The sequence below is a fragment of the Numenius arquata genome, chromosome W, assembly GCF_964106895.1.
Source record: "Numenius arquata chromosome W, bNumArq3.hap1.1, whole genome shotgun sequence".
Taxonomy (NCBI): domain Eukaryota; kingdom Metazoa; phylum Chordata; class Aves; order Charadriiformes; family Scolopacidae; genus Numenius; species Numenius arquata.
In genome coordinates, this window is record NC_133615.1 from 21438559 (window position 1) to 21457893 (window position 19335).

The 19335-nt window shown below is 44.6% G+C and overlaps 1 protein-coding gene across 1 annotated transcript in view; it reads left to right on the forward strand.

Moving 5' to 3' along the window:
• LOC141476654 (polycomb group RING finger protein 3-like) overlaps positions 1-19335 on the forward strand; it is a 104070-nt gene that overhangs the window by 38685 nt on the left and 46050 nt on the right. The window contains exons 2-3 of the mRNA XM_074165447.1: positions 4039-4081; positions 19137-19254. Of these exons, the coding sequence (XP_074021548.1) occupies positions 19146-19254 (109 nt within the window). The 5' untranslated portion in view covers positions 4039-4081; positions 19137-19145. The remainder of the gene's footprint in view (positions 1-4038; positions 4082-19136; positions 19255-19335) is intronic.

Below are 19335 nucleotides of genomic sequence, written 5' to 3' on the forward strand. Positions count from 1 at the left end.
CACATCCTGGGCTGCATCAAAAGAAGTGTTGCCAGCAGATCCAGAGAGGTGATTCTGCCACTTTACTCTGCTCTGGTGAGACCTCACCTGGAGTACTGTGTGCAGGTCTGGAGCCCTCAATATAGAAAGGACATGGACCTGATGGAGCGGGTCCAGAGGAGGGCCACCAAAATGATCAGGGGGCTGGAGCACCTCTCCTATGAGGACAGACTGAGGGAGCTGGGGTTGTTCAGCTTGGAGAAAAGGAGGCTCCGGGGAGACCTCATAGCGGCCTTCCAGTACCTGAGGGGGGCCTACAGGAAGGCTGGGGAGAGTCTGTTTACAAAGGCCTGCAGTGACAGGACGAGGGGCAATGGTTTTAAGTTGGAGAAGGGGAGATTTAGATTGGATATTAGGAAAAAGTTCTTTACCATGAGGGTGGTGGAACACTGGAACAGGTTGCCCAGGGAGGTGGTTGAGGCCCCTTCCCTTGAGATATTCAAGGTGAAGCTCGACGAGGCCCTGGGCAACCTGGTCTAGTTGGGGGTGTCCCTGCTGACTGCGGGGAGGTCGGACTAGATAACCTTTGGAGGTCCCTTCCGGCCTGGACCAATCTATGAATCTATGAATCATTGCCTGCCACTGGAGGGAGTGACAAAAAAAATCACCTGCACCCCAGATTCCTTTACTAAGCCTCCCAACTCCCTGAAGTCTCTCTTTATAGCTCTTGAGCTTCGAGTCGCTGTCTCCTCTGCACCTATATGGAATATCAGTAGTGGATAATAATCTGAGGACTGTACTAAACCAGGAAGTTTCCTGGTGACGTCCTTCACCCGGGCTCCAGGAAGAGAGCAGACTTCCCTCTGAGGAGGGTCCACCTGGCATATTGGGCCCTCTGTCCCCCTCAGGAAGGAGTCCCCAACAACTATAACCCTTTGTTTTTTCTTAGAGGGTGTGGTGGTGATGCGGGGTATATGCTTTTTTGGCTTAGGAGGCATCTGTGTTATAGGGTGCTTCTTACCTACTTCCTCACTCGACTGGCCATTCTCAAGCAGAACCTCATATCTGTTCCTCAGAGGTACTTCACAGGACGAGGTAGGTAAGGTGGGAGGTTGCCTGGTGCCACGACCACGAACCTACTTCCACTCACTCTCTTCATTTATGCTTTCGCCTTCAGCTTGACCAAGGGTGCCTGCAGGGGCTCCTGGACCCTTGCTGCCTTTCTCCCTGTTATCCCTCAACCTTTCAACTTCTTCTTTCAGTTCTGCCACCATGCTAAGCAGATCATTGATCTGTTCACATCTTATACAGCAGGTCTCACAGCTATCATCTGGTACCAGTAAAAGGTCCTGGCACTCTCTGCAGCCTGTGACCTGGACAGCCGCATGTTTCTGTGGGAGCTCTGTCTGGGTTCCCACATCCATTCTGTTTAGGGTCGAGCACATGACCTTCCTCCAGGTGGAGACCATGGCTAAACTCCTGCCGAGGGGGGCGATGATCACCAGGAGGACTCACCTGCCTAGCCGACAGAGCTTCAGGTTCCTCCCTGCATGCCCTTTGCCACGCCACGCCATGCCACGCCATGCCACGCCATGCCCCTTGCGTGCTTTCCCGGTGCGCAGCGACAGGTCGCTGTGCTCCTGAGAGGCCCCTTTTAGCTGGGGGGGGGGGGAGTGGTTCCACCCACACCGCCTCCGCAGCCCGCCCATAAGCTGCTGGGTTCCGGCAGGGACCAGTCACTTTTACCGGCTTCAAAAACCCTCAAAAAGAGCTCCCTGCCGGTCCTTTTAAGGTTTTTTTGCAGTGATCCCTTCCTGCAGTGCCGCTTATCTCAACTGCAGCTGATCTCCTCGGCAAAACGACCGTTAGCGCATTTGGGGCATATAATGTTTGTGCATATAATGCTCAACATTAGTCGGCAATGTGTGCTGGCAACCCAGAAAGCCAACCGTATCCTGGGCTGCATCAAGAGAAGTGTGGCCAGCAGGTCAAGGGAGGTAATTCTACCCCTCTACTCTGCTCTCGTGAGACCCCACCTGGAATACTGTGTCCAGCTTTGGAGTCCTCAACACAGGAAGGACATGGACCTGTTGGAATGAGTCCAGCGGAGGGCCACGAAGATAATCAGAGGGATGGAGCACCTCTCCTATGAAGACAGGCTGAGAGAGCTGAGGTTGTTCAGCCTGGAGAAGAGAAGGCTCCGGGGAGACCTTATAGCGGCCTTACAATACCTAAAGGGGGCCTACAGGAGAGATGGGGAGGGACTCTATCAGGGAGTGGAGTGATAGGATGAGGGGTAACGGTTTTAAATTGGAAGAGGGTAGATTTAGATGAGATACTAGAAAGAAATTCTTTACTGTGAGGGTGTGGTGATTGAGAGATGGGACACAGCTTGATGCAAGCAGAATGTCAATTTATTGTATACAATCATTTCTTTATATATGCTTACATTGACTGTGTCTTTTAAACAGATTGGTCCTTTTGCACATACGCTGCTCGCGTGGCTGCATCAGATTGGTCAGCGATATACTGTCACGCTAGCAAACATATCTTATCTTGAGGAGATAGTCCTTAAGGCCTTCTTTGGCAGGGCGCCAGGGTGTCTGGAACTTGCTTATCTCAGTGTTGTAACATTTGTCAAGTTTCTGTTTTCAGGCCCTTGTTTAGTCTTTTTATGGTCATGACTTCCTTCAGTTTCCCATGGTTTATGGCCTACGTTTCCCATGGTTTATTGCCTACAAGTTCCAGCACGTCCCCGCTAATTAATTGAGCAGTGCTCGGGGTTCTGCTCTTCAGGCCTCATCCCACGTGAGGGTGGTGAGGCACTGGAACAGGTTGCCCAGGGAAGTTGTGGATGCCCCATCCCTGGAGGTGTTCACGGCCAGGCTGGATGGGGCTTTGAGCAACCTGGTCTAATGGGAGGTGTCCCTGCCCATGGCAGGGGGGTTGGAACTTGATGATTTTTAAGGTCCCTTCCAACTCTAACCATTCTATGATTCTGTGATATGGTGCATTGGCCCAAGCTAGCAGCTAAGCACCAGACAGCCGCCCACTTGCTCACTTTCCCCCACCAGCGGGACAGGGGAGACAATAGAAGACCAAAAGCAAGAAAATTCATGTGTTGAGATAAAGATAATATAATACGCTAAGGAAAGAGGAAGAAGAAAGAGAAAATGAAAAAAAAAAAAAGATGATGCAAAGGCAATCACTCACCACCTCCTACAAGTAGACCAATGCCCAGACAGTCCCTCGGCTATGGCTACTTACCCAAAACCCCTCTCTCTGATTTTATTGCTGCTGCATGACATTATATGGCATGGAATATCCCTTTGGTCAGTTCAGGTCAGCTGTTCTGGTTGTGTCCCCTCCCAACTTCTTGCACACCTCAACCTATGCACTGCAGGGCAGTGTGAGAAATGGAGAAGGCCTTGACGCTGTGTAAGCACTGTTTGGCAATAGCTAAAACATTGGTGTGTTATCAACACTGTTTTGGTCACAAATCCAAAACAGCACTGTACTGCCACATCTCTCTTCCTCCTGAATAAGCTCTGCTACCCATGATGGGCTCCAAGCTGTCTGTGGATGACACTGTTCGTGTTGTGATTGTCAGAGGCAGCTTTGGAGGCAGGCAGGTGCCAGACAGCTGAAGTCCTGGGCAATCCCCTTTGTGCTGGTAGATAGCACCATACAGGCTGCTATGAAGAAAATTAACCCCATCCCAGACAGACCCAGTACGGTGATTTTTTTTTGGTATTTTTGCCACCACATGGTATCAGGACTGCTTGAATTTTGGGCTGTTTTTACTTTTCTGTGGTAAGCTTGTCCTTTCATAGAGGATGTTACATGGGTGTTTCCTGAAGTTCCTTTTTCTTCTAATTCTGGCAGGCTTTCCTTTGTTTTCTTTATAAAAAGATGAATGTTTCTTTTTCCTTTGAGTTGTTTTGAATTAATACATGTAGGTATTGTTAGGTGAGCTTAGTAGGTTAAGATTTCTATGTGGTGGCTGGATTTTAAGGAGTTTTGGATGCTAACTTTCAGATTATTTTTCTGTCTTTTCAGGTCTCTTGGATGACAGACTGAAAAAAAAATACAGTTTTAAGAGGTATGCCTCATGTAGCCCAAAATATTCCTGACTAGCATATATGCTAATGATAAGCCACTCCTTTGAGGAGGGGTCTCTTTGCTTGTCTTCTGTTTCTGTGAGTCTACTCTAATAAGTTTTATTTGCTGGAATCTCTGAAAGCTGCTTCTTCAAACCTGTTTTGTTAGTGGCATAACTTTACTGAAGAGGTCTGTGATATACTGCTTGCCCTTCTAGTTGATAATTTTAACTCCAAATACTTTTGTCATTTCCTCTACTCCATCCCTTGGTTGAATACTTGAGCTATCAGGCACCGATACTGTTCCTAGCCTCAGTATGGTATAGCATATCATTATTTAGAACCAAAAAGAATAAATACTAGTCTGTTCAAACAATCATTTTGGCACATTGGCTGGATATTTGGATCTGATTGGTTTTTTTGGTTTGGTTTTCATGTTCCATTTATTCAGAGATCTGCCTCTTTTACTCCTCTCCAGTGTTGATATGTTGTGTCTGAATAATTCAGTGCTTTACAGCTGTGAGCAAAATCACTCTCACAGAAATTAAATTTGCTAGTTCTTCCCTTATCAATTTCAGGATTCATTCAAGACATTGTAGGGAATCTGTGCCCTTTCTTACAATTTGGAACAGATTTTAGAAAAATAGCCTTTTTTCTCATTCTCACAGAAAGCTAGGTCTCATTCAATCTTTTTAGTAGTCTCGTTTTTCTAATTTTTCTGAAGAAAACATTTCCTCCTCCTCATGATTGAATCAGATCTCTGAAACTTTAGAAGGTCTCCTATTTCTTTAAGTAGTCACAATGTGGATTTTATTGTTCTGTCTAAAGAATGGTTCCTAGTGAAAAGTACTTATTTTTTGGGTTAAAAACAGCTCTTCAGCTCATCACAGAACTGCTTATTTCACTGGCTTCTAAGCTCTGTTTGCAAGGGTCCTAAAGAGTGATCTAACCTGCACATTTCATGTTTCCTGCTTTATTTTTCAGTATCTGGGGCACAAATTAATTTTAAAGAGGTATTCTTTAGCTGAGAAGAGTTTTATCATTTAAAAATTGTGAAATTAGAGTTAAGAGTAGCTTCCTCTCTTCCAATAATGGATTTAAGGGTAGGGGATCATGTTATGATGCTGGTTCTCACTTAATGACTGGGTTAAGAGTAAGATGTTTCTGATCAAATGCCACTGTGCACTAGATAAAGAATTTCAGACAGTTATTTACAGTACTCTGTTTAAGACTTTCTGCTGTAGCAGATAATTTAAACAAGTAACTGAGTAGCGGAGCTAATGAAACTGTATCCTACAGATTTGTCTTGATTGGCTGTGACTGACTTTTTAAACAAGTTATGCTAAGATTTTTCTGTAACTCTCCACTAATCGCTACAAAACAATATTTTGGATAGAGGTTTGGTGGTAGCTGAAGGTTTGCTGTGTTCAGTTGTGGAAAACAGACATTCAAAAGCTGAGGGTAAAATTGCAAATGTTCAAGTTCTAGTCCCACCTCCTTGGCTGTTTGCTTTTATTTAAGAACATAAATATCTATGAGATTTCTGTCTGTGAACTTGACTGCAATCATATGAAAGATTCAGGAGTTCTTGGGCGTGCATCTTGTATGCACTGACTAGTCACGTAAGCATTGTTACTGAAGGAAGCCAAGCTAAAACCAACTTCAGTTAATATATAGGTGTGTGTTTCCCATATTAACTCCAGTGCACTCTAGTGAGTTTATAAATCAATCTCTAATACAGAAGGCTAAATTTGGAGATGTGATTTTTTTTAAATTAAGAAATTGATGCAAGAAGCCTTTAGTCTAGGTGATGCTTTGCAAAGGTAAACTTAGATACTCTCTTCTTGTAACTTAAAGCTACAGCTAATTTCACCTCTAATCTTTTTCTGATAGTTGTAAAAGCAACAAGGTTTAAATGCTGTGATCATGTGTCATGGTTTAACCCCAGCCAGTAACTAGAACCACGCAGCCGCTCGCTCACTTGCCCCCCACCCCTAGTAGGGTAGGGAGAAGAGGGAGAAAAGGAGGGGGGAAAAAACCTTGTGGGTTGAGATAAAGACAGTTTAATAGAACAGTAATGGAAGAGGAAAATAATAATAATAATAATAATAATGGTAAATGAATATACAAAATAAAGTGATACAACACAAGTTGCTCTCACCACCTGATGATCAGTTGCCCAGCCTGTCCCAAGCAGCGATCACGGATCCCTGCTCCCCAGTCAACCCCCATGACGTCTATGATATGGAATATTCCTTTGGCCAGCTTGTCCTGTCTATGCTCCCTCTCAGCTTCTATGGGAAGCTGAAAAAGTCCTTGACTTAATATAAACATTATTTAGCAACAACTAAACCAATATGTTATCAACATTATTCTCAGGCTAAAACCAAAACACAGCAGCTACTAGAAAGAAAATTAACTCTATCCCAGCTGAAACCAGGACATCATGCTATCTTAATTAAGTAGCGTTGATTGCTATGTAATTATGGCCAGATATTGTTTTCCTCAAGCACTCAGTGCAGCTTGAAAACAGTCCAAAGGATAAGAAATTTTTCTTTCATATCACTTGAATAGACCAATGCATGAGGTATTAATATTTGATTCCCTGCTTAATAGGGGTGAACAATGTGATTTCGTCTGTTTTGCAATTTTAAATAGACTGAGCTTTACATGGGCAATTCCTGTTTCTTTGGAAAAAAATGCATTTAAACTTGAATGCAGGTAAGACTCTGGGCACTATGTTAGTGGATTATAGAGTCAGGAGGGATGGGATAATTTGTTCCAAATCCATCTCTTGTTTAACAATGGCCATAGGACTTCCCTCAGTTACAATTATTGCTTGAACTATTGGAAGGCATAATAAGTTGTGTTTGAATGTTGCAAGCCACCTTACAACTTTTGTATACTGGAAATATGTATATACTATTCAGAGGTATTTCTTTTTCCTTTTTAAATTCAAAATTAGATTGGATTACTTACTCTGGAAAAGTTTTCAAATTCACTTTTTGCTTCCTTTTGGACAAGATGCTTGCTGATTAAGAGGTAGGAAGATGAGATTTTTACAAAGCCTGTTGCCTGCATTCCAAATGGGGATAGGAAGTGTATTACGTTCTATCTCATACCTTTTTTTCAAAGATAATATTGTAGAAGGAATTAAGAGGAAAGCTTGGATTTGCCTAGAGAATAGGGTTAGTTAAAGCAAGATGGCTAATCTCAGTCTTCCTAATCTAAGCTTTTTTTTGGACCTTGTATTAGCTTGCTATATAGTGCTGGTCCTTATCTGCTACACATCAGGTTAATTACCTGTGCAGAAAATGTCAGTAGTCTGAGCAGAAGAATGTTACTTCAAGTGGAATTGTCCAGACAAATTTAGTTGCTGGTAAACATGCTTTTCACAGTATCATTTAGATTGGAAGGGACCTCGTGAAATCATCTAGTCCTCAAGCAGGGTCACCTAGAGAAGGTTGCCCAGGACTGTTTCCAGTTGGGTTTTGAATATCTCCAAGGATGGAGACTCCACAACCTTTCTGGGCAACCTGTGCCGGTGTTTGACTACCCTCACAGTAAAAAAAGAAAAAAGTATTTTCTTCTGTTCAGTCAGAATTTCACATGTTTAAATTTATGCTGATTGCTTCTTGTCTTGTTACTGGCTACTACTGAGAAGTGTCTGGCTCCCTCATCTTCATTCTCTCCCATAAGGTATTAACACACATTGCTAAGATCCCCTTTGAGCCTTCTCTTCTCCAGGCTGAAGAGTCCCTGATCTCTTGGCCTGACCTAATATGAAAGGTACTCCAGTCCCTTAATCATCTTAGTAGCCCTGCACTGGACTTACTCCAGTAAGTTCATATTATTCTTGTACTGAGGAGCACAGAACTGGACACAGTACTCCAGATGTGACCTCACCAATGCTGATCACCTCCCTCAACATGCTGACAACATTCCTCCTTATGCAGCACAGTATACTGTTGGCCTTCTTTCCCACAAAAGCACATTGTTGGCTCATGGTCAACTTGTCCACCAGAACCCCAGGGTCCTTCTCTGCAGAGCTACTTTCTAGCCAGTTGGCCCCCAGTGTGTACCGGTGCCTGGGGTTATTCTTCCCTAGGGGCAGGACTTGACACTTCCCCTTGCTGAACTTCATGAAGTTACTCTCTGCCCAGTTCTCCAGCCTGTCAAGGTCCCTCTGGATGACAGCATAACCCTCTGGCATATCAGCCACTCTTCCCAGTTTTGTATGGTCTGTGAACTTACTGAGGATGTCCCAGTATCTAGGTCATTAATGTAGATGTTAAACAGTATTTACTCCTGTATTGACCCCTGGCATACACCACTTCTGACTTGCCTCCAACTGAACTTTGTGCCATTGCTCACAACCTTTGCCATTCACAACCTTGGCCATTCAGCCAGTTTTTAGTCCACCTCACTGTCCGCTTATCTAATCTGTACTTTGTCAGCTTGTCTATGATGATATTATGTGAGACAGTGTCAGAAGCCTTCTTGGCCTTCATGTGTCTAGAAAGTTTCTAGGTGGATTTTCTCTATCACCTTCACAGGGACTGAGGTGAGGCTGACTGGCTTGTAGTTCCCTAGATCTTCCTTCTTGCCCTTTTTGAAGATAGCAGTGACATTTACTTTCTTCCAGTGTTCAGGAACCTCTCCCAGTCACCATGACCATTCAAAGATAATCGAGAGTGGTCTCACCATGACATCGGTCAGCTCCCTCAGCACTCGTGGGTGCAACCCACCAAGCCCCATGGATTTATGTATGTCCAGTTTATTTAAGTGCTTCCTAAATTGGTCCTCCTCCACCGAGGGTAAATCTTCCTTACTCCACACTTTCCCTCTAGTCTCAGGGACTTGGGATTCCTGAAGGCCAGGCTTGTCAGTAAAGACTGAGGCAAAGAATGCATTAAGTACCTTGACCTTTTCCATGTCCCTTGTCACCAGTTCCCCTGCTCCATTCAACAGCTGCCCCACGTTTTCTCTAGTCTTCCTTTTGCTGTTTATGTACTTGTAGAATCCTTTCTTGTTGCCCTTCACACCCTTTGCCAGATTCAGCTCCAAGTTGGCCTTGGCTTTTCTAACCCCATTCCTGCAAGATCAGACAGCATCTCTGTTACGAGCAAAAAGTAGGTGCGGATTCCTCAGGGGCGAGGCACAGCACTCAGCAAGTGAAAACTTTGGCTTTGATGAAGGCATAGTGTTACCACAGTGGGAGCCCCGGGACACCGACACTAATCAAATAGGGACCCAATGCAGTGGAACACTGCTCAGGAGTGAAGCTCAAAGCTTAAGGGAAAGCACTGCAAGGGTGGATAATAAAACTTGCACTGATTAACATATCATACATATGCAATGTCCTAACAGCAGATACCATCATGCCGACTATAGCGGTGGCCATGTCTAGGTAATAGATAATCCACAGCCATGCAGTTTTGGAGAATACCTTTGCGGCAGCATTGTTTAAATTACTCAGGTTTTAGTGGCGTTAAAGATTACACAAACTTCTGCCGGGGTAACATTAGCAATGCGAAAAGCATAGGTGCAATAATCTAACTGGGAAGTGACAGTACCCATATCATATAGGTTAGCAAAAGTTGCATGTATTTGGAAATTTTTCAATAGAGTATAATTCTGTAAAACGTTCAGTGGTGTATTGATTCCTAAAAAAATGTCTCCATCAGATCCCCCACAGCTACAGTGCGAGGTAAACATAAGGTTGATGTACTTAAAATGGTGTGTGCTAACAATACCCATATGTTTGTAGTATCTTCACCACATGGTACTCATCAGTCTGCAACGATGCTTCCCAACAGAACAGGGAACAAAACTCCACCATTCATAGTGCTCGCTGAGTTAACCTGCTGGTAGACACACACAACACATTTTATCCTTTCTCGGGGAGAATAGCAGTAATCCTTTGCCCATCCCCGAGGATAGCTACAGGGACTGCTTGTGTTCCAGGCCCCTCATGAAACCAAGCGCTGACGAGCGGTACACCAGCAGATTATGGTTTGGTAAGGATAACTTGATCTGTTTTGGGTAACAAAGCAGAAATGGTTAATAAATGTTGACCTGCTGCCCAAGATATTTCATGATCACCACAATTGCGGCAATGGAGGGCTGCTAATGGTAGCTCTTCTGGTTGCCATAAAATTGGACTCCACTGCAGGTCCACGATCAGTGATGTCAGCCCAAAAATGGTATTTGGTGTGCTAAGTAGCTTCCCACCTGTGTCCTATGGGATAGCAGTAGCGGCAGGGGCAAGACTGAAGTAATGTGCCATCCATCCGCAGTTGTCCTGTCAGGTCTTCTTGCTGTATACGAATAGTTACAGTGCGATCGGGTGCATCTCACAAATGCTCATAGGGTGTAATTCTCCCAACATGACGATTATTCAGGTAGAACACTGCCTGTCACAGCACCTCCCTCCACCCCTTCAGTGTGTGCGTAGCTGTCAATTTTCATATTTGATCCTTTAAGAGGCCATTTGTACGCTCTACCAGACTGTTTGCTGTTGGGGTATATGGTAGGTGATATAACCATCATATACCCACATCATTGGCCCAGTCTTGGACTCTCTGTGCAGCAAAATGGATTCCTTGATCATGCTGAATGGTACACCGTAATGACGCATACATAATTGGGTGAGGGCAGCAACGGTGGCAGCTGCATCTGCCCTTGTACTAGGAAAAGCTACTAATATTCCCCTATATGTGTCTACTGGAGTCAAGAGATAAAAATATGTTTTGAAAGGCAGGAGAGGACCAACGTAGTCAATTTGCCAATCTTGACATGGGGCTGATCCACATTGTATGGCACCGTCTGTGGTTGCACTGGTGTGCACCATCAGCAACCGGAGTAAGCTGAGTACAAATGGCACAATTAGCTTGTGCAGTGCAATAAGCCATCAAAGGAATGTCTATACCTTTGCTTAAACCATGAAGCCACATAGCACAGGCACCATGATGGCCTGCAGCCTCATGTTAAACAGCCACCTGTACGCTTATATGGGTACTCACCGTGGTATCAGCCTCTGCGTTTAACTGAGCTTCCAGCGTATTATTTTTCATGTGTGTGTCTACGTGTTGGACTGACAAGGGAAAGTGTCACGCAAACTCAAGTAGCTGCTGCCATAGGTCAGCACCTGTGGGAAAATAATGGAAGATTGGCAAGGAGGATTGTAAACACGCTCAAGTGACTTGCAGCTGGGGTGTAGAAAAACATATATCATGCTAATTGTTATTTAGCTTTGTGTGTTGGACAAATAGAACATCTGTATTTAGATAACATTGGCCTGTGATAGACTTAGAGGCACCCTATTGAACATGCTTGAGATTCCTGCCCTGCTGTGGGAAAGATCAAAGCACAGTGGTAAACTACGCCTGCACGAATCCTTGAAATACAGGTGAAAACAGCAGGTTTGGTGATCCTCTAGCAAGGACCAAGCTCCACAGTGCCTGCGTTTCTTTTTGTGTGCCTCTGACTGGGTGCTGCTTCAGGGATCCCCCAGTTGGTAAGGTAACAAAAATAAATTTGCTCTTTGCATTTCATCTATGGTTTTGTGGTTGTTCCTGCGCCCTGCTTGTGCTGACTCACACAGCACTCCACATAGGATGGCCTGCTGCTTGCCAGTTAGCTGCTTCCTAGGATGTTATCCAAGTCTGTAGATCTTTATAGGCCATTCAACTATCAGTATATAAGAAAACTTCTCCAGTGGCCTTTTCTATTCTGAGAGTTGCTGCATGCAGTTCAGCCCATTGACTAGAATTGCCCCTCCATGCATATGCAACTTCATCCTTATATGGGACATACATACACTATTGTGTGCCACTGATGATGTCCCGTAGGGGTGTAGCTTGCTGACTCATCAGTAAACCAAACTGCTTGTTGGCATTCTGTTGGACCATCTTCAACTGGTGGTGCTTCCGCCATGGGGGACAGGGCAGTCAGCGGCCTAATCACAGGCAATTGATAGAGATGGCTCATGTTCAAAAGTGGTAGCTCCTAACAAAAGTGCGTGTGGGGTTGAAATGGTTGGACTGCCCATACGCAGGCACCGTTGCAGATAGTGTTTCCATTTAAAATGAGTGGGCACCTGTGCCATCCCTGTATGAGCTTGATCTGATTCATCTGCAACCCAGCCAACCAAGGGAATGGGTGTTCGAACAGTCACAGGCAAGGAACCTGTGATACGTTCAGTGTCTTGCAGTGCCCAAACTACTGCTAGAATCTGTTTTTCCAGGGCATATAACCGTCTTCTGCTCCTCACAATGTCCACAGCCAGAACCTAATAGGCTCTTTGTGTTGCAGTGCCACTTGTTGCCACAGGCCCCAAGATGCAACATCTCCAACAGTAGTAACCTCTAATTCAAAAGGTCGCTCTTTCTCAGGTGAAACCAAACACACGTTCCACCACAGCTTCCTTACATAGATCAAAAGCTTGGTGGTGGTGAAGGTGCCACTGCTGCTTTTCGTACCAGTTCCTGCAAGGGTCTCGTTAAGAATGCCAGGTGCCCACCAAAACCCTAACAAAACTAAAAGACTCTGTAACTGTGCCTTAGTTGCTTGTATGGGAAATGCTTGTATGGTATGTTGTACTTTCGGAGGAATTTGCCTTTTGGCACCTACCCAGAGCACACCAAGGTACACACCACTTTCTATGAGACCTTGGATTTCCTTTGGATTCACCACCCATCCCCCTCCTGTAGCGCCACCAGTGTAATATCCAGCGCTTCTTGAACTACCTTTTCATCTGGTCCCGACACCATTATGTCATCGATGTAATGGTAGCATTAGACTCCATGAGGAAGAGCAATTTGCTCCAAATGTGCCTGCACCAACAAATGGCAAATGATTGGAGAATGCTTGTGTATTGCCATGCCTGCCAAGTAAAAGCAAATTGATTCTGACTGTCAGGGTGGATATCAGTAGAAAAGAATATGTTTGCCAGATCGATTACAGTGTGATTAAGCAGGACAGGGAGGTCCTGCTTAACCAACTTGATCTCTTTCTATGACCATGTCACCCGCCTTCTCGATGCCAAGAAGGCTGTGGATGTTGTCTACCTGGACTTTAGTAAGGCCTTTGACACCGTCCCCCACAGCGTTCTCCTGGAGAAGCTGGCGAATCACAGCATAGACAAGTGTACTCTTCACTGGGTAAAAAAACTGGCTGGAGGGCCGTGCCCAGAGAGTTGTGATGAATGGGGTAAAATCCAGTTGGCAGGCAGTCACCAGTAGTGTCCCTCAGGGCTCAGTTTTGGGGCCAGTCTTGTTTAATATCTTTATTGATGTTCTAGATAAGGGGATTGAGTGCACCCTCAGTAAGTTTGCAGATGACACCAAGCTAGGTGGGAGTGTTGATCTGCTTGAGGGTCGGCAGGCTCTACAGAGGGACCTGGACAGGCTGGATCAATGGGCCAAGGCCAATGGGATGAGCTTTAATAAGGCCAAGTGCCGGGTCCTGCATTTCAGTCACAATAACCCCAGGCAACGCTACAGGCTTGGGGAAGAGTGGTTGGAAAGCTGCCCAGCAGAAAAGGACCTGGGGGTGTTGGTGGACAGCCGGCTTAACATGAGCCAGCAGTGTGCCCAGGTGGCCAAGAAGGCCAACGGCATCCTGGCCTGTATCAGGAATAGCGTGGCCAGCAGGACCAGGGAAGTGATGGTGCCTCTGTACTTTGCCCTGGTGAGGCCTCACCTCGAGTGCTGTGTTCAGTTCTGGGCCCCCCACTACAGGAAGGACATTGAAGTGCTGGAGCGTGTCCAGAGGAGAGCCACCAAGCTGGTGAGGGGTCTAGAGAAGAAGTCATATGAGGAGAGGCTGAGGGAACTGGGCATGTTTAGTTTGGAGAAGAGGAGGCTGAGGGGAGACCTCATTGCCCTCTACAACTCCCTGAAAGGAGGTTGTAGAGAGGTGGGTGTTGGCCTCTTCTCCCAAGTGAATAATGGCAGGACCAGAGGAAATGGTCTGAAGTTGCGGCAGGGGAGGTTTAGATTAGATATTAGGAAGAATTACTTTACTGAGAGAGTGGTCAGGCACTGGAACGGCCTGCCTAGGGAGGTGGTGGAGTCCCTGGAGGTATTTAAGAAACGTGTAGACATGGCACTTCAGGGCATGCTCTAGTGCCTAAGATTGTTGGGTTGGGTTTTTTTTTTGTGTGTGTGTATGGTTGGACTCGATGATCTCAAAGGTCCCTTCCAACCATGAAGATTCTGTGATTCTGTGCCATAGCTGAGCAGTAGTGGTTATGTGCTCTAGCAATCTTACCATATCTGGCGCTATTGCTGTGAGTTCTGGGGTTACCCAGTTCAGAGCACAGTAATTGACTGTCATATGCCATGTTCCGTCTTCACCAGCCAGATGTGACTATTAATCGGGCTCAATGCTGTCTGTGCAATGCCAGCTTGCTGTAAAGCAGTGATAGTCTTTTGAATTTCTTTTTCACCCCCCGGAATGCAGTATTGACACAATGACACGGGTTGAATTGAGGTTGGCAACTTCACCGGGTCCCACTTTGGATGACCCTGCAAAATCATCTCTGCAACTCAAAACACCCAAATATATCAGGGGTGCCCAAATGCAAAAAGTCCATACTGTGTATCGACCTGATGGCCACACAGCACGTCCATTCCCAATACATATTCACCAATTGGAGCCGCAAGCACTGTAGCTTTAAATGGGAGTGCTTTACCTGTTGTCAATTTTACTGTTACAACTCCAGCCACAGTCTCCACCTGCCCCAGTAGAGTGTCGGTCCCCCTCGCTCATTGTCACTGTTCCCACTGTGGAGGGCCCATCTACAAGTCAATCCCATGCTGGCGGTAGGGACCATTCAACTGGGGCACTGGGCACTGCAGGAATGGGTGACATTGCAGTGTTTCTTGCAGCCCCCCCTTGCCATTTCTGATCGGTGATGCACTACGCTGCCCTGCTGACAATTGTAGCCAACTTTTATATAACTCTGGAGTTGGTAATCCATTAATTTCTTCCTGGGGCACCTCTGCCCATAGAAGTTCAGCCCATATTGTATTCCATGTCACTTTTCCTTTTCCCTTCTCTTGTCCAGCCTGGCCAGGTTCCCTTATCGTTCTCTTCCCTTTTGCTGCTCGCACCGCTTTTGTACCCAATACAGAATCCAATTGCATCAGTGCCCCCACCAGTTCTCCCATCCATTCATCAGTGGCCATTACAATTGCCATTAATGGCACTTCTAATTCTGTGGGGGCCAACCTAAGGAATGTTGTCTCAATCGATTTTGTGACTTGGACATCATCAGGAGCCTTGGTGCATCCCAACGTTACCATGTGAGCCATCCCCAACTGCCATAGAGCATTTACACACTCAGGGATTGTTCTCCATGGTTGAACAGTGGCTGCTAGCTCTCCAGTAGACAGATATACTGCATCAGACACAACCAGCAACCATTGATACAAAGAAGGAGCCTCAATGTCTTGACCACTGTTGTCCCCTATTCCCTGAATCTCCTACAATGTCTGACGAATCTGAGAACTCCCATTTGCTGTAGCTCATCGTGAAGGAGGAGCACAGTATTCCCTGCATTATCCCACACCCATATGTTACATTCCAATAGACCCTCTCCAGGAGTCTGTTTGAAAGTGCTTGTAATTCTGCTGTTTTAAATGTCTGCCACACCTCGGACTGCATCCTTCTGCCTTCCATGCACATTTCACGGATGGGCCGCATCTGGCGATTGTTAGTACTTTGCATAGAATTGCCTTCAGACCACCCCTCCGACGAGGAGGAACTCCAGATATTTCCATCCCAGCACTCCGGATCCCAAGTGTCTGTCGCTATCACAGCCTGTACCTGTGACACAGAGACTGGCCCTTTCCTGACCTTCGCTCACTTTGTGTTTGGTACTCTGGCTGCTGAGACCTCACAAGCATGTGTTAACTGCTGCGTCCATTCCAACCATACTCTGTGCATCCACCAAATCCTGACATTCTTGTTCCTTACCTGAGAGCATCCTATGTAGTTGTAAGATCTCATCCAGAGCGTGGAGCGCAGTGTGGAACAACCACGATGCTTCACTCACTGCTTTGCAGTGTTACTTTGGCCGCTTTTTGCAACTCTGGCCAGTCTGCGGAGCTGACCAGCCTAACACCATTCGCACAAACTGAACCCCATTCCTCTGTCAGGGGCCATCCTGGTATGCGCCACAGGGACAGCTCAAGCTTCCCTGCCTCCCCCACTTTAGACTAAAGCGGCATCATACCTGATGGATCCTGCCAACTGCACCAAGTGTTATGAGCGTAAAGCAGATGCAGATCCCTCAGGGATGAAGCACAACACTCAGCAAGTGAAAACTTTATCTTTAGTGAAAATGACTTCATGGGCACCTGGTGGCTAGCCAAGGTTAACCCGCCATATTGTTTGTGGGTTTTTTTAAATAATTGTTTTCTCTTTTCCTCTCTAAAAATAGCATCTCAACTCAAATGGGAATTGCCTCATGGCAGACTTAGAACTTCCTATTTCAGATGTTACTTTAACGAGAAAGGATAATGATAACTTAAGAGTTATGAATTATAAAGCAATGTTCACTTTGCAGATTAAAAAAAGCATGTTGGGAAACACATCAGTTTGTCTCCAAGGTCTAGGTCAGTCAGTATCTCTAGTCTACTCGAAGTGACATCTTCATAATGTACCATTTTGTTGCTAGCTTCTTCTTGTCTTTCTAAATAGTTACAAGTATATCTGGCATCGCTTCTTCTAACATAGCATTTTAAGGCATTTCACTGTTATGGCTTAGCTATCTTTAAAAATGCTGATGTATCCCAATTCTTTGACCCTTCTGTGAGCAAAGGACAATGTGTGGCTTGAGTTGTGTATGGCTCAAGCCCACAAGATGCAAGCTAAAGTGAAATCTGATGCTGAGAACTTATGAACATTCAAAATTTCATTGCCTGTCAGAGATTCATCTTGTGCTGAAACTTGTATGTCAGGACCTCTGCATGTGTAGTAAATCTGTTCTCTTGTTTTAACACCTGCATGTTGGCAGTATGAGTCAGGCCTTCTGGAGAAAACTCTTATTGTGGCTTGCATCTTATTTTGAAGTTGAAGTGACTAATGCCTTGGAAAAAGTTGCCTCTGTACCTCTACTTCATGCTAATAGATTCCAGTGTGTTCTTTAAACAACTACTGAGTTTTCTGGTGTGCTTTTTGCAAGTTCTATAAAACTTACCAGGTTTATTTGCTGCTTAGGTGTAATCAGGGCATTCTACTAGATGTATATTTTTCCTTTACCAAAAAATATCTGATTTTTATTTCCCATTCATTAAATGGATGTTTGTCTAGATTTTGTATTATCTTTGCTATCCTCTGTTTTCCTGACAAAAATTACTTTAATTAGACTACCTATTTTGTAGCATTTTTTCTTCTTTATTCTATAGTTATTTCACATCTTATTATATTTTGTCCTACCTGAGCTCTTACTGGTTGATGCCTCATTTGGCATTGCTTGACTACACTATAATGGGGGAAAGAAATATCCAATATTCTCCAGAAGACAAATTATTTCTTTATTTCAGTTTTTACCATAATCCCTTTAGCTTCTTATCCTGGTTAATGCTTGGATTCACTCCTGTATTTCACATTTCTTAGTACAACAGTGTGTAGATTTACTGACGGGACAAGAAGTTTAGTTTGTCATATTTTCTTTATTTAAATTGATTTTTGACATTTAAGAAACCTGTTTTATTTTACTTTTCAGCTCCATTTTTCAGATATGGATTCAAAATCATGCTCTAATCATAAGGAGATGTGAGGCTGACACTTAGTGTGGCTAACCCAAATTTGTCAAATCAGACCTATTCCTTTTGATTTTGCACTTTTCCAATTACAGGAGGATCATCTCTCTTCACTTTCAGATGTCTTAATTAGTAGCTTGACTGAAATTACTTGGATGAGTAAAATAGGATTTGGTCTTAAATCTGCATCCCTTAGTGTATTGGATGCAAGTGGCAAGGGGGGCAGGCTGCAGGGGTGTGGCCTCTGTGGGAAGAGGTCAGGGACTGCCCTGTGCTGGACATAGCTGGCTTGGCAATGGACCCACCACAGGCCAAAGCTGAGCCCATAATAAAAGTCTGTGGCACCTCTGTGAAAACATATTAAAGAAAGGGCAGAAAAAACTGGACAGAGAGAGGAGGAGAGCACAAAAAGAATGAGAAACAACAGAGGCAACACCAAGGTCAGAGAAAGGAGGAGGAGGTGCTCCATGGTGCTGGAGCAGATATTCCCTGCAGCCTGTGGAGGATCCATGCCAGAGTAGATGGACAGTCCTAAAGAAACTGCTGCCTGTGGAGAACCCACAACAGAGCAGAGGAAAAGTGTCAGAAGGAAGAAGCAGCAGAGAAAAAACATTATATACTAACTATAACCCCCCACCCCCATTCCCCCTGTGCAGCTCAGGGGGGTGGGGTGGAGGAGTCTGGAGTGAAGGAGTGAAGTTGGGCATGGAGAATGGGGGGAGGAAAGGTGTTGGTTTAATGTTTGTCTTTTGTTTCCCCCTACCTGACTTAGTAATTACATTTTTATTTTAGTTGGCAATAAATTAAGTTAATTTTCCCCAAGTTGAGTCTGTTTTGCTTGTGACTGTAATTGGTAAGCAATCTCCCTATTTTTATCTCAAACCATGAGCTTTCTCGTTCCTGTTCTTCCTACTTTCTCTACCTGTTCTGCTGAGGAGAGGAAGTGAGCAAGCAGCTAGGTGGGAGTTTGGCAGTTAGTCAAGGCTAACTAACCTACCACACTTTGTCAGTGTTAATAATGTACTAGGACTCTTCCACTCTGAAACTTTGACATGTAAAATAGTGTAGATTTCAATTATGTCACCATTCATTTTTATCATCTTTTAGAAGTTTAGTACTCACTCAAAATATATGCATAAGTATACAAGAGCCTGAAGCTATCTACATAAGTATATCTTTAAGGTGAATTATAGTTACTCATTTATTCCAAAACCACTTTTACCTCATCAGTACATCTGAGTTGCTATGTAATGTGTGGGTGAATTTTATTTTTTCCTTACAGATACCAAAGATGATGACTAGAAAGATTAAGCTTTGGGACATTAATGTCCATATAACCTGTCATTTATGCAACGGATACCTGATTGATGCCACCACTGTAACAGAATGCTTACATACTTGTAAGTAGGAATATAATGCTGTGAGTAAGCTAAAACTGTTGTTTTTACTTGATGTGGTAGATGTTTTAAGTTTTAGTTGAA